General features: G+C 39.7%; 1 protein-coding gene across 1 annotated transcript; it reads right to left on the bottom strand.

The window, feature by feature from the left end:
- Positions 1 to 12,448: 12,448 nt before the first annotated feature.
- LOC144254191 (olfactory receptor 5J3-like) lies at positions 12,449 to 13,408 on the bottom strand. Its single transcript, XM_077797211.1, has one exon. It carries the CDS (start codon positions 13,406 to 13,408, stop codon positions 12,449 to 12,451), a length of 960 nt encoding a protein of 319 aa, XP_077653337.1.
- Positions 13,409 to 16,552: the final 3,144 nt, after the last annotated feature.

The raw sequence follows: 16,552 nt of genomic DNA, 5'->3' as shown, positions 1-16,552 counted from the left end.
GTGACCTAAATGAAAAACGGAAAGAATAATATCTAAAGGTGAGGGACACAGTGTGTGGCATCCTCCTTAATCTCTTGTGCCTCTGAATATACAATATGTCCATAGCTCCATCTGACATTTATTCCATTCTTTTTTTTTAATTTCAAATTGAAGATGTAATTCACGCAGCAAATAATTCACCATCTTCAAGAACACAGTGCAGTGGTTGTTATTGTGTTGACTGGGTCATGCAACAACCCTTGCTTTATCATTCCTGAACATTTCATCACCGAAAAAAGAAAATCCATGCCACTGGTAGTCTCTCCCAATTCTTCCCTTCCCTCAGCCTCTGGCAGCCATAAATCTATATTCTGTCTCTATGGCTTGCTTCTTCTGGAGATTTATATAAATGGCTTCATATAACATAATGCCCCGCCCCACTTTTGGTATTGGGGATTGAACACAGAGGCACTTAACCACTGAGCCACATCCCCAGCCCTTTATATTTTTAAATTTGAGACAGGGTCTCACTAAGTTGCTGAGGGCCTTGCTAAATTGCTGTGCTGGCTTTGAACTTGCCATCCTCTTGTCTAAGTCTCCTGAGCCGCTGGGATTACAGGGGGGCACCACCATGCCTGACAGTATATGCCCTTTTGTGTTTGTTTAATTTCTTTTACCTTAATGTTTTTAAGGTTGATCCATGTTGTAGCATGTATTAATATTCATTCTCTTTTACATTATACATCCCTCAGGACATTTCCTCCTCTATACCATGACCATTGTGTCCTTAGCAAATCTGCTGAGTTGACTTTCAGTCACCTAGGAGTTTGTCAGCTTGGAAATGGTGTTTCAGTGCTTGCTTGATTGCCATCCAAGATGTTAACTCACAATAGAAGTGGAAATGACAGGGGTCTTTCCTTCCTCCCTACACTTTCTACTCTCTTCCACCTACACCTTCTACTTGGATGGTCTGGGCTACATCCTTAAAATTAGTCCTAGGAAAATATCACCATCCATGTTCATCCAAGTCAAGCAGGTTTATGTTGAGGATTAGGAGGAAGTGTGGTGTTACTGCGCAGAAGAATACGGAAACACAGCTTCACCTTTCCCCACCTGTTGTAAAAGGTACAGCTTATTGCAGAAAGAGCATTGGGCTGACAGAATGGAGCTGCTTTTTAGCAGCTCCATTTCCTCTATTACCCTGGACAATTCTCATCTCTGGGTTTCTTATTTCTCATTAGCGAAATCAAGGTTTTGGAATTAAAGATCTTTTCTTTCTTTCTTTCTTTCTTTTGGTACTGGGGATCGAACTTAGGGGTACTCAGCCACTGAGCCACATTTCAAGCCCTTTTTTTGTATTTTATTTAGAGACAGGGCTTCACTGAGTTGCTTAGAGTCTTGCTATATTGCTGAGGCTACCTTTGAACTCTTGATCCTCCTGTCTTAGCCTCGCAAGTCCCTGGGATTATAGGCATGAACCACCATTCCCGGTTTGAGATACCTTTGAAGTCACACATGGTCCCTGCACTCTAGCAGACAGTTTATCATCCTTAAGTTTTCTGTCTGAATATGGATCTTTGTGCCAATGTGTTCCAGGAACATATAAAGAGTCCATATGAACTTTTCTAGAAAAAAGGATGCTGTATTCCTGATAATCATGGAGCTTTTATGAGGTTCAGTCCAGCTCACAAGGATCTCTCTAAGTACCTTGGCCACTCATAGCAATAATCTCTGGCAAATAGTTTGAAATTAAATTGCAAGTTCTGAGGAATCTTGTTAACATAAATTAATATATAGAAATTTAAGGAGTTCTGTTATGGTAATGCAGTTTAATTAACTGAATTCCTCAGTTATGCCAAATATCACACATGATGTGTCATCAAAAATTATTTTTAATATTTTATCATCTATTACTTAGAAAAGATTCTAAGTTTTCTGGAAAGATTTTAATTTTTCTTTTCCCTCTTTCTCCTCCTCCTCCTCCTCCTCCTCCTCCTCCTCCTCCTCCTCCTTCTTCTTCTTTTAATTTTTGGTACCAGGGATTGAACTCAGGGGCACTTAACCACTGGTCACATCCCCAGCCCTATTTTTTATTTTATTTAGAGACAGGATCTCACTGAGTTGCTTAGCATCTCACTTTTGCTGAGGCTGGCTTTAAACTTGTGATCTTCCTGTCTCAGCCTCCCAAGCCACTGGGATTACAGGTGTGCACTACTGCACCTGCCTAGATTTTAATCTTTCAACACTTAAAATCACACAAATCACAAGAATTTTATAGGCAGATATTAAAAGTCATTTACTTTTTCAACAACTACATCTCAAATTATGCCTTTTTTTTAATGGTATCCTAGAAAATTTTTCGTATGCTAGTGAAATACCTTCTAGTAGTATTGATTGAGGTGGGTTAGAACCATTCATTTCCTTTCAGAAGTGAGAGAGGGACAATTGTGAGGGGATGCGGGGAGATGAGAACTGAGTACTGCATTTCCATCACAGATGCATTCTCAAGAAAATGGGTTTAGGAAAGGGTCAATACAAACTATAAGGTTCTGGAAAGTTATTCCCTTAAAATTGTTTTGCCTCTGAACCCTTTAAAGAGCCTTTACTTACCGTTAGGGGCACACAGCTCCAATTTGTAGACTGTGGCCTTAGAACTAGTCAGCTCCTGAAACTTCCAGAATCCCCCTTTCTACCCTTGCTGCCTCTCTTTCCTCCCAGAGTTGGGTTTGTGATTATGTGACAGTAGAAGAATCACTAAAACACTCCACACCCTTCAGGGACCAACTATCTATTTGTTATAAAGGTCAGAATATGCAACCCTGAAGGCTGGGGTTGGTTCCTATCCCATGATTCCATCTTGTGGTTTAACCTAGGACAGCCAGCTTCTGGCCTTCAACACCAGCTTCTCCACCCAGGGGCCTTACTCTTTCTTTTCTCACCTTCTTGAGGGCTTCCTTTTATCAAGTCCAAATGTCTGTGAGTCTTCCATCTACAAATGAATATTATTTGTTTCATGTTTCTGGGTTAGGACCACCCGGTCCCATAATCACACTCATTACACACATTACAAAGTCATACGCAGCATCATTTTTAGGTTGAGCTCCTAGATCCTCTTTACCAGAAAATGAGGGATTTTTGTCCTCTTTCTTAATCCCCCTCTCCCACTGTCTTCACATGGTCCAGGACTGTCCTGGACCTAATCCTGTATTGCTCCCATCCTATCCCCCAGATGGTCATTTGATCCTTTCAGATGTAACCTATGAATAATTCTCAGTAATGCTGCCCTTGGCTAATAATTTTAAACTGAGAGTGTCAGTTCTAATAACTATACAGAAGTTCCTCCACAATCCCACAATCCCATCCCTCAACCCTTCTAGTCAGACTGTCCTACCCACCTGGTCTGTGTGCTGTTGTAATCTGGCAATTGATTTCTGATCATGAAGATGTATTTAGAATTGTTCAAAAGGGTTTTGACCCTAATACTGAGCAGACAGGTTGGAGGCTTTGAGTTCAAGGAAGTGCATATTGTTTAGGGAAAGGGCCAGGAGCAAGTGCCTTTTTTTTACGTAGTCTTTTGTTGCCATTGTCAAAGACTGTGTCCCAGCAGTGATGAAGCACTGAGGCGAGCTGGGGACATCTAGGGCAGGGATTCTGAGGCTGGACCCTCCTAGGACCTCTCCTGGCTTTGGGCACTAGGGAATCATCTGAGGAGGCACTGGGGGCCTTGTTAATGTAGAGAGTAGTTGACTTATATTAGCAATTTTAAAAAATGATATTTTCAAAAATGAAGCTAACTTTAAGCACAGGAAATGCCAATGGGCATGAAGAGTGGCCAAGGGGTTTGCTACCAGGAGTGCGGACACATGCTGATCATCTCCTAGTTGTTGCTTGGGACAAGTTCCTCCTTATCCATTTGTCAGCTGACAGGGCTCCTGTGAGACTGTCATGCTGAGCTCAGCTGAGACTCCTGCAGCCAAAGTCCTGTGAATCATGGTTATCAGAGCTGAGGGGCTCTCAGAGGAGGGGAACAGTACAGCAGTCCCCTGAGTCGGGACTGCATGGTCCAAGGGGAAGACCAAAAGCATGCTCAGAGCACCTGAAAAGCAGAGACATCAACATTAAAAAACAAAACAAAACAAAACTATATTTGAACCTTAAAAGAAAAAAGCACCAGGAAATTATAGGACATTGGGAATTGCTTTCAAATAATCTGTCTGGGAACAGTGATAAGATAAAGCCAGAAGGCTTGGCAATAGGTCCATGTAAGTTAATTTATCAGACTGACTCCTTTTATGTATATTTTAAACTTTCTTTTGTGTGTGTGTGTGTGTGTGTGTGTGTGTGTGTGTGTGGTGCTGGATTGAAACCCAGGGCTGTGTGCATGCTGGATAAACATTCTACTATTGAGCTATATCCCCAACTCTATACTTGAAACTTTTAATGTCTTTAAAAAATCATTGCAATATGCCAAGTATAGTGATGCATCCCTGCAGCCCTAGGAATTCAGAAGGCTGAGTCAGGAGAATCACAAGTTTGAGGCCAGCCTTAGCAACCTAGCAAGACCCCCAATCTCAAAACAAACAAACAAACAAACAAACAAACAAACAAATAAAGGGCTGAGGATGTATAATGTGCCAGTGTGTTAATCCCCAGGACTGGAAGAAAACAAGAAACAAACAAATTTAAAAATTACAGAAAAATCCTGCAATTCATTATTTTTATGTTTTCAGCTTGTTATTGGGTTAAAGAAAATTTATAAGCAGAGTGGTATGTGCCATAATTTCTCAAGGCTTGACTTACAGGAAATAAAGATGATGATGTTCGGTGGGTGTTGTGGTACATGCCTTTAATCCCAGCAGCTCAGTAGGCTGAGGCAGGAGGATTGTGATTTCAAAGCCAGACTCAGCAAAAGCAAGGGGCTAAGCAACTCAGTGAGACTCTTTCTCTAAATAAAATGCAAAATAGGACTGGGGATGTGGCTCAGTCGTTGAGTGCTTCTGAGTTCAATACCTGGTACCCCCCAATAAAAAGAATTTAAAATACATATAATAATATATGATATAAATATAAAAATATAATATATAAAACATACAATATGTAATATATATAACATACATATATAATATATTATATAATATAATATTATATACACACACTATATATAGTGTACGAGTTTTGTTAGGAGTTAAATCAAGGGTCTTTGCCACTTAGCTACACTCCCAGCCCTGTTGACATCTATATTTACACTGTATTCACTGTAAAGGAAAAATAGAAACTTTATCTTATCTACCTTATACATCTTCTCTCTTTAGTATATGTTCAAATCCTGCTTACATATAGGTGTCTCCTATTCGTTCATTCATGCATGCATACAGACATTCATTCAGTTATTTATTCATTCTGTAGATATTCATTGAATGCTTACTATGTACAAGAAACCAAAGGAGGTCCTTTTCTATCATATACACATATATGATATAAAAAATATATATATTTTTTGTGTGTGTGCTGGAAATTGAACCAGGGCTGCATGCTTTCCATGCAGGTACTCTATTACTGTGCTACATATCCAGCTCCATATTTTAAAACATTTTTATATATTTATTTTTTTATATATGAGACAGTATAGTGTATTTTGACATATTATACACACATGGGCTATAATTTATTCTAATTAGGATCCCGTAAACGTGATGTGTTTTAATTTGTTTCTCTAATTGCTAGAGATGTTGAACATTTTTTCATATACTTGTTGACCATTCATATTTCTTCTGTGAAGTGTCTGTTCAGTTCCTTTCCCTATTTATTGATTGGGTTATTTGTTTTTTGGTGTTAAGTTTTTTGAGTTCTTTATATATTCTGGAGATTAATGCTCTATCTGAGGTGCAGGTAGCAAACATTTTCTCCCGTTCTGTAGGCTCTCTGTTCACTTTCTTGATTGCTTCCTTTGATATGAAGAAGCCCTTTAGTTTGATATCATCCCATTGATTGATTTTTGATTTTATATCTTGTGCTTTAGGAGTCTTGTTGAGGATTTCGGCTCCTAAGCTTAATATGTTGTCAGAGAGGTTATTGTCTGGGGGAAAGATATGACAAGTGCACCACCAGATAAAGAGTAAGACTTGGTCGAGGAAAGATGTGCCGGCTTTGGGAAGCAACTCTGATCACACTGATGTCCCCTTTTGTTGACCCCTCTTTTATTTTTTTTGTTAGGGACATACATAGGTTGATCATCACATAATTTTATTGATATATGTATGCATCTTTGTCTCTCCTAACTAGATGGTAACATCTACAGCATTCATTGTAGCTGCACATTACAGATCTCAATAAATATCTGCCAAGGTCTGAATGTGTTCCTTAAATGTTCATGTTTTGGGACTCTATTTCCCCAAATCATGTGTCGATGCTATTTGGAGATGGGCTCTTGGAGATCAGAGGTCTTGAGGATGGGACCTCTATGACATGATTAGTGACTGTAGAAGAAGAGAAGTGGGCATGGCTGTGCATAATTGTAATCCTACAGGAAGCTGAGGCAGAGGATCTTAAGTTTAAGGCCAGCTTGGCAAATTTACTGAGACTCTGTCCCCCCCCCCCCAAAAAAAAAGGGCTGGGGATATGGCTGAGTGGCAGAGCACTTGCCTAATGTGTGTAAGGCCCTGTGTTTGATTTCCCAATATACATACGAGAGAGAGAGAGAGAGAGAGAGAGAGAGAGAGAGAGAGAGAGAGAGAGAATGGGTCCTGAGCTGATATAGTCCCTTTCTCTTGCCAAGTGAGGCCCTCTTCCATTTTATGGTACCTCAATAAGGTCCTCACCAGATCCTGGTATCTTTGTATTGAACTTCTCAGCCTTCAGATTCTGAGGCTGAGAAATTTTTCTGTTTATAGTTTTCTTTTTCTTTATAAATTACCCAGCTTTTGGTTTTCTGTTATATCAGCAAAAAGAAGACAAAGACAATATCTGTTGAGTTTATTTTTTTCTTTATTTTTTTGGTGGTTCTGAAGATTGAGCCCATGGCCTTGCACACGTTAGGCAAATGCTCTGCCAACTGAGCAACATCCCCAGCCCTGTAAGTTTCTTTTCTTTTTCTTTAAAGAATATTTATTTTTTTTTAGTGTTTTAAGTGGACACAGTATCTTTAGTTTACATTGATGTGGTGTGGAGGATCAAACTCAGTGCCTCAGGCATGCTAGGCGAGCACTCTACCACTGAGCCACAACCCCAGCCGCTGTGAGTTTCTTTTTAATGTTAGTTTTAAGATGAATATGTTGCCCATTTCCAAGAAGACTTGATAAATTTTACAAATAAAAGCAAATGATGGATTGTGTTGGGATAACCTGCCTATTCATAGTTCCTTTCTCTGGGGATTGCTCCTTTCTTTCAGTTAGGAGCTGGTGTAGCTTCCATATTTGTGCCGCGCAATGACCTGAGCACAGCTTGCTGTGTCAGGAACTGGCATCTTTCAGCTTCTGTTTCCCAAGAATCTGGGGAATAAACGTGGTTGTGTGGGCTAAGCCCAGGAGCCTATTTGAGTCAGGCTGAGAGCTGGCACCATGGCAACCAGAAGCATATGTAAGCTGAATTAATAGGGGAGCAGAAGGCTTGGCTAGGCAGAGGGGGCCACTGCAGAGAGGATATAGGGAGGGCCACACCAGAAAAAGCAGAGATGAGAGTAATTCATCCCTAGAGAGACAGAGGGACATAGAGACTCCATTGTCACTTCCCAAATACCAACAAGATCTAGATCCATGAAGCCTGTTATACTTAGTATCTCTAAGATTTCTCATCTTTGCAGTACTTCCACCCCTTTACTTGAGCATAACCTGAACAGTTGTTTGTTTCTTACATGCAAAAAAAATCCTTGGTTAGAGCAAAGCACAGAAGAAAATAAATCTTGCAACAGATAAAACAAATCTGTTATCATTTACAAGAGTGATTCTCTATCTTTCACCACACAGCACTGCTCAATTTTGTGAACTCCATATATTGAAACATTGTGGCCACTCCCCAGAACACATTCATCAATTTCAATTTTTATAAATAAGAGACTATCCATCAGGCTTTGAATAAATATAAAAAATTTGAATTATTACACACAGTTTGTTATTCTCACCAAAAGCAACCACATGATATTTTAATTAGTACACATTGCTTTACTAGACTGTAAGTTTCATCAGCATTTGGAAATACTGATGATACCTCTAAGAAATCTCTCTGACCATGTTCATAAACACTTGGGGTTTTAAGATGCCTTGTAAGGAGACGTAGATATAAAGGCAGCAGGAATAGGTGCCTGGTAGAAGCCAATTACAGAGGACTCTAGGGATTCACCAAATTAACATACAACTTCATGACCTTGAAGATTCATCAGAGAATAAACCTGTAGTTTTGCTGAGATATAAATTGGAACTACTGTGCTGCCCTACTGGTGTTTGGAGTTACTTTCCTGTTGAGTGAGTTTAGTTGGTAATCTATGAGATGCAAATAATGAGCCCCTATCATTTGCATCTCAGTGTGCCTTTGTTGACTGTAGATTTTATAGGCAAATTATAAGCTCAGTGGCATTTACAGGATGAGGGATTGAATGGGTTCTCAGAAATATCACTCAATAGGGCTGGGATTGTGGCTCAGTGGTAGAGTGCTTGCCTGGCATGTGTGAGGCATTGGGTTGGATGCTCAGCAACACATATAAATAAGTTAATTAAATAAAGGCTCACTGACAACTAAATATATTTAAAAATGTCACTCAATAATATGCAAAGTATACTGTAGTTCAGTGTTTTCCAAAAGTCAGCATGATTTTTTTCCAACTTATATGCCACTTGTAATGTTTAATCAATATTTAAAAACCCAACTCACTTAAAAATGAAAGAAATCCAACCCTACCTTAGGAAACAATATCCTTAAAATGCAGGGAGTTAATATAGCAGTTGTATTTTAATGCACATTAAAATTAATGCATAACTATTCAAATAAATTTGCTAACTTGTGTTCCAACTAAAATCTTCTTGTCTGCAATAACGTGGTCTTACAAATTACTTGAATTAGGATTCACATCTGATATTTATTGGTGGTGTACCCATGGATAGATTATATGATGCCTAGGACTCTTGGATTCCTTATCTGCAAAATGGTGTTGAAAATCTCTGGAATATTGAGACGACTAACTGGGCACTTCTAGTTGTGTCAAATGTAATGCCTGGTACCTAGTGAGCTTCCAGTGAGTAATAGCTTTATATTGACTATGAATTGAATTATGCCCACTAAAATTGCAGAATGTAGCTTTGTTCCTGGAAACAAAGTAAAAAACGAGCAATCTCTTACCAGAAGCGATTTTCCTTGGGTTGCTAAATACAGGCATCTCCAAAGAGATCAGAGTAATTCATCTGAGCAGCTGCTGAGGCCTAGTTAATGGTTGTGGAGAGGGTGATTGGCAAGAAGAGAAAAAAAAATCTGGGGTAGAATTGGAACCTGATATCCCACACAGACTCAGAAGGGCCAAGGGAAAGAGCAAGCCAGGGGGGAGTGCTGTCCAGGCCCAGGGTGCTGAAATACCTTCTCATACACCAACTTGCAAGGAATTTCCTTTAAACATATCCTCTGCTTCTTAAGGGTTGTATCTCAGGTTTGTGTCCCCTTCTCCACCCTTCTAACAGCCTGTCACCTCAACCTTCCTCCTACATCTACCTACCTCAAGTCTCACATATTCATGTTGATGAATAGACCTGTATGTAGTTCATTTACTTTCCTCTATTTATTTTCTATAACACAAATGTTCCCTTGTTCCCTATTTTATCCATCCTTACCTATTGTCAAGAGACATTTGTATAGCTTTCACTTGTTTGCTATGACAACGCTGCTATAAGCATTTTTGGTACATATTTCATAATGCAAACATGCAAGAATTTCTTTTGATCACGTGCCTACTAATGGAACAGCTGGAGCATAGTGTATATACACATCCACCCTTTTAATCTGATGCCAAATTGTTGTCAAAAGTGTTCAATTTATACACTACCATTCCTCATCCTTACTAACATTGGATTATCTGTTTTTTTTTTCCTGATTTGGTGGACATACAAGTGTATCCTGGGCTGGGCACAGTGGCATATGAATGTGAATCCCAGTGGCTTAAGAGGCTGAGGCAGGAGGATTACAATTTATAGGTCCTTCTTCTTTTTTTTTTTTTTTTTTGGTACTGGGAATTGAACATAGAAGTGCTTTAACACTGAGCTACAACCCTGGCCCTTTTTATTTTTTATTTAGGGTCAGGGTCTTGCTAAGTGTCTTAGGGCCTCACTAAGTTTCTGAGACTGGCCTTGAACTTGTTATTCTCCTGCCTCAGTCTCCTGAGTTGTTGGGATTACAGGCATGTACCATCATGCCCAGTGTTCACTGGTGTTTTTAATGCCCCTTACAGATGATATTTTTTAACTGGCCAGTGACAGACAAAGCTGTGTGTTTACAAAATTTCATATTTTCCCTCTGGGTAGAAAAGAAGATTACATTTTCCCATCTCCTTTGCTCTGGTGTCAAGGACATAAGACTGGTTTCAGGACAAACACAGGATAAAGTGATGGGAGCCAGCCTCAGCTAGGTCCTTCAAAATACTCTACATGAACTTGACCAACAGATTTAAAGGGTAGCATTCCAAGACAAAAGAGGCCCAGAGGCCACACCAATGGATGGGACAGGAGTTTTCTTGGAGTCACCTGATGTCTCCAATTTAGCATAGATAAAAACCTTTGTGGTATTATGTTACTGACATTTTGGGTTTTATTTGTTACGATAGCATCAGGTGTCTGCCTAAAATATATTCTGACTGTTAATCCATGTAAGACCTACCATGTTGTCTGGCACCTAATTGCCACACAAATATTCTTTGAGATGAATGGATTAAAGAAAGTTTTACTAAATATATTTATCATAATGTTATAGCCTGATTCCCATTTTAGGCATGGTCTAAAAATGTAGTTTATAAGTTAAAGAAGGTAGATCATAAAAGGAATTTAGCAAATATTTGATGAATAAAAGAAGATAAAAATGAGAAAATTTCACAGTCAACTCCTAGAAAGTTTTTTTTTAATATTTTCATTTTTAGAATAAGGTAAAAAATTAAACATGCTCATTAAAATGTTTTCAAAAATGTTTGAGACAAATAGAAAATATTTTTCCTATTGTGCTACTGCTCTAATATAACTTCTTATTTATATTTTTGTGTGTTTTTCTGCGATTCCAGTTAATAATATAAATGGAGTCACACAGAAGATGTTCTGGCCTACTGTTCCCATGTTCTTACACAGTCTGCTTAACTATAATTTTTAATGTTTGCATCAAAATCCATTTAGAGGACAATTTATTGAATCCTTTTTCTCTCATGAACATTTAGGTTATTTCCAATTTTTGTTTTCATTCATGATGCTGTGATAGACCTGTTTGTTTAAGAAGAGCTTCTGTATCTAGAATAATTTTCTTAAGGTAGAGTTGAAAAAGGCTTGGTAATAATCCCGATATCTCAGGCTGCAGTTCAATTTTGTTCAACTCAGTTCAGGTGAGCCTTTGTATTATTAGTTCAGGAGCCTTTTTTTCCCAATCCAATGCTAAGCCTTGAAATGGGTCTTTGAGCTTTATCATTTGTGTGATTCTCTAAAACACATATACTTGCCATAAAAATATATAAAAAGTTTTATATCATCTCCCCAGACACAGTATCTTATATAATGCTATAACTGGCCAAACATCATACACACATCACCTCCCTGCACACCCACACACCTTTGGGCATTATGAGACATGCAGACATGTCTTGCTAGTAAAATGATGTATGAAGGGAGATCTCTCTTGATCCTGAGACAGCTCAGCAAAATGTAGTTGCAATAAGATATGAGACTATCTTTATCCTGGTAATCTTTCTCTTTGGAATAGGAAGAGAGAACTGAGTCACATCTTATCCACTCCCATGTCACCAAATCAGTGGCAAAATAGAAATGATTGCATTGCCTCTTTGTGATGTTTTTTGGAATCTGATGAGCTGCTAATAAAGATTTAACCTGTGGCTGTGGTGTAACTGAAATATCCTTTGTGTTGGTGTGAAATTCTTGATGTTGAATCCACACTCTAACTTAAATAATTAACTTACTTTTCTGTATACCATATCCTTCATTTGTAAAATGGGATCATTTTAACAATGGCTACTAAGAATATGGTGGTAAGGATTCAGTATCATGATGAATAAGGACGATGGTGGCAGGCAGAAGAGTAACCAGTGAAGAGATGATATAGAGGACCATTTCTGGTATGGCTGTGTTGGCACAAACTAGATGCTCTTCAACTATAATGCTCTGTAGAAAAACATTTACTTATCTCACTTTCATATCTTTCAAAATCAGGGCTGCTCTAGGTCAATTTACCAGGGGATTTGCAAGATGCTATGTCTTCCTCAGTCCAAAAAACAAGTTTGCAGGACTCAGCAGGGAAAGTTGTTGACCTGGAGCTTCCTCTGTAGGGCATCTTTTACCTCCTTGTTGCGGAGGCTGTAGATGAAGGGATTGAGCATTGGGATTATTATGGTGTAAAAGACAGATACAATCTGGCTATTGGAATCACTTGTGGACCCATGGGGTTGAACATAGGTGAAAATCACAGTGCCATAGAAAATGGAAATGGCCAGGAAGTGGGAGGCACATGTGGAGACGGCCTTCTTCCGCCCAGCTGCTGAGCGCATCCTCCCAATGGCCACCCAGACCAAGGTGTAGGAGGTAAGGACGACAGTGGCAGGCAGAAGAGTAACCAGTGAAGAGATGACATAGAGGACCATTTCTGGTATGGCTGTGTTGGCACAAACTAGGTGGAGAAGTGGTGGGATGTCACAGAAGTAGTGTGGTACTTGGTTGGGCCCACAGAAAGGTAAAGCAAAGACATTCCCAGTCTGGATAGTGGAATTGACTCCACCAAATGCATAGGAAGCAGCCACCAACTGGAGACACGTCTCCTTGGTCATGAGAGAACCATAATGGAGGGGTTGGCAGATGGCCATGAAGCAGTCATAGGCCATGGAGGCTAGTAGGAAGCTCTCAGTTGTTGCATGCATGACAAAGAATCCCATTTGGACCACACATCCCTCAAAAGAAATGGACTTGTCAGATGCCAGAAAGTTGACCAAGAGCTTGGGCGTGACTATAGAAGAGTAACAAATGTCAATAAAAGAAAGGACACTGAGGAAGAAATACATGGGACTATGGAGACGGCAATCAGTGATGATAAGTGCTATCATTCCCAGGTTTCCCACAAGTGTCATGACATAGATGAGCAGGAAGACAACAAAGAGAAGCTCCTGGAGGTCTGGGTAATTGGAGAATCCCAGCAGGATGAACTTGGTAACAGGAGTGTAGTTGCGGCTGGCAAGGGCTAGTTCTCTAGGTGTCATCTGCAGAGGTGACAATTGATAAGTTATTTCTTGAGTATGCCCACCACTGTGCAAGGTGAAATGGGCAGGAACACTCAGCAAGTATGAGGCTGCCTTCTCAGAGGCTAAGGGAAGCATCATAGTGTACTGGAAAGCACAGGCTGGGAAGCCACCTAGACATGGTTCTTAGTTAGCCTGAGGCACTGACAGGTCCTGTGTCCTTGTAGAAACTGTATGTGAGCCTCAGTTTCTTCATTTGTGAAACAAAGAAAATATGCAGACTCTCATGATTTCTGTGTGACCTAAATGAAAAACGGAAAGAATAATATCTAAAGGTGAGGGACACAGTGTGTGGCATCCTCCCTAATCTCTTGTGCCTCTGAATATACAATATGTCCATAGCTCCATCTGACATTTATTCCATTCTGTTTTTATTTCAAATTGAAGATGTAATTCACGCAGCAAATAATTCACCATCTTCAAGAACACAGTGCAGTGTGTTGACTAGGTAATGCAACGATCCTTCCTTTATCATTCCTGAACATTTTTATACACAAAAAAGAAAGTGCTCAGAGGCACTTAACTACTGAGCCGTATCTCCAGCCCTTATATTTTTAAATTTGAGACAGGGTCTCACTGAGTTTCTGAGGGGCTTGCTAAATTGCTGTGCTGGCTTTGAACTTGCAATCCTCCTGCCTAAGTCTCCTGAGCTTCTGGGATTACAGGTGTGCACAACCATGCCTGACAATATATGCCTTTTGTGTTTGTTTCCTTTTCTTTACCTTAATGTTTTCAAGGTTGATCCATGTTGTAGCATGTATCGTATTCATTCTGACATGTTTAAATGTTTTGCATTTAAATATTCCTCAGGACATTCACTCCTCTACACCATAATCATCTTGTCCTTAGCAAGTCTGCTGAGTTGACACTCTCAGTCTCCTAAGAGAGTTTCAGCTTGGAAATGGTCTTTTAGTGCTTGTTTGATTGCCATCCAAGAAGTTAATTCTTGAAAGGAGTGGAAATGCCCAGAGGTCTTTCCTTCCTGCATACACTCTCCACTCTTTTCTGTTCACCTAAACCTTCCTCTTGGATGGTCTGGGATACATCCTTAAATTAGTCCTAGGAGAATATCTCCATCCATGTTATGCAGGTTTATATTGAGGGTGAGGAGGAAGCGTGGTGTTACCGTGCAGAAGAGTACGGAAACACAGTCTCACCTTTTCTTACCTGTTTACCTGGTACAGGGTACGACAGAAAGAGCACTGGGCTGACAGGATAGACCTGCTTTCTAGCTCCTGATGTTCCCCATTTCCTCTGCTACCCGGGACAATTTTCATCTCTCTGGGCTTCTTATTTCTCATTAGTTAAATCAAGGTTTGGAATAAAAAGTCTTTGAAGTCACTCCTCAGCAGCGAGTTTATCTTCCCTGAGCTTCCTGTCTGACTATGGATCTTTGTGTCGGTGTGTTCCAGGAACATACAAAGAATCCACATGAACTTGCCTAGAAAAAAAAGATGCTGTATACCTGATAATTGTGGAGAATTTATGAAGTTCTGTCCAGCTGTAACTAGGATCTAAATACCTTGACCACTCATAGCAATAATCTCTGGCAAAAATTTTGTGATGAAATTGTAAGTTCTGAGGAACCTTGTTATCTTAAATTAATACATGAGAATAGAGGTGTTCTGTTGAGGTAATGCAGTTCAATTAACTGAATTCCTTAGTTATAGCCAAGAATCACACATGATGTGTCATCAAAAATTATTTTTAGTATTTTATCATCTATTACTTAGAAAAGATTCTCCTTCCATTTTGTTGAAAGATTTTGATCTTTCCACACTTTAAATTACTCAAATCACAAGAATTTTATAGGCAGATGTTAAACTCATTTACTTTTCAACACCGACATCTCAAATTATATCTTTGTGTGGTATCCTAGAACGTGTTTTGTATGCTAGTGAAATACCTTCTAGTAGTATTGAGGATGGGTCAGAAGCATGCATTTATTTTCCGAAGTGAGAGAGGGACAATTGTGAGGGGATGTGGGGAGATGAGAACTGAGTACTGCATATCCATCACAGATGCATTCCCAAGAAAACGGGTTTTAGGAAAGGGTTAATACAGACACTGAGGTTCTGGAACATGATAAAAAGAAAGAATAAGCAGAAATATATTGGGTGCCTGGGTGGAGAAGCTGGAGTTTAAGGGCAGAAGCTGGTTTTGCTAGGTTAAACTAGGAGATGGAATCATGTGATAAGAATCAACCCCAGCCTTCAGAATTGTATATTCTGACCTTTACAACAAACGGACAGTTGGCCGCGAAGGGTGTGGAATATTTTAGTGAATCTCCCGCTGTCACGTAATCACAGACTCATCTCTGGGAGAAAGGGAGGTAGCTAGGGTAGAAGGGGGTTTCTGGATCGGGAGACTGAGGCAGGAGGATTGCAAGTTCAAAACTTATTAAGATTGTTTTGCCTCTGAACCCTTTAAAGAGTCTTCACTTACCTTCAGGGGCACACAGCTCCAATTTGTAGACTGTGGCCTTAGAACTAGTCAGCTCCTGAAACTTCCAGAATCCCCCTTTCTACCCTTGCTGCCTCTCTTTCCTCCCAGAGTTGGGTTTGTGATTATGTGACAATGGGAGAATCACTAAAACACTGAAACACTCCACACCCTTCATGGACTGATTATCTATTTGTTATAAAGGTCAGAATATGCAACCCTGAAGGCTGGGGTTGGTTCCTATTCATGTCTTGTGGTTTAACCTAGGACAGCCAGCTTCTGGCCTTCAACGCCAGCTTCTCCACCCAGGGGCCTTACTCTTTCTTTTCTCACCTTCTTGAGGGCTTCCTTTTATCCAAGTCCAAATGTCTGTGAGTCTCTGATCTACAAATGAATATTATTTCTTTCATATTGCTGTGATAGGACCACCCGGTCCCATAATCACACTCATTACACACATTACAAAGTCATACGCAACATCATTTTTAGATTGAGCTCCTAGATCCTCTTTAACAGAAAATGAGGGATTTTGTCTTCCTTCATAACCCCCGTCTCCCACTGTTTTCACATGGTCCAGGACTGTCCTCTACTGCTCCCATCCCAACCCCCAGATGGTCATTTGATTCTTTGAGAGTTATCCTATGAATAAATTTCAGTTGTGGT

Source organism: Urocitellus parryii, chromosome 4 (genome assembly GCF_045843805.1).
Source record: "Urocitellus parryii isolate mUroPar1 chromosome 4, mUroPar1.hap1, whole genome shotgun sequence".
Taxonomy (NCBI): Eukaryota; Metazoa; Chordata; class Mammalia; order Rodentia; family Sciuridae; genus Urocitellus; species Urocitellus parryii.
The sequence above is the reverse complement of the archived record's forward strand: the minus strand, read 5'-3'. Positions and strand labels throughout refer to the sequence as shown.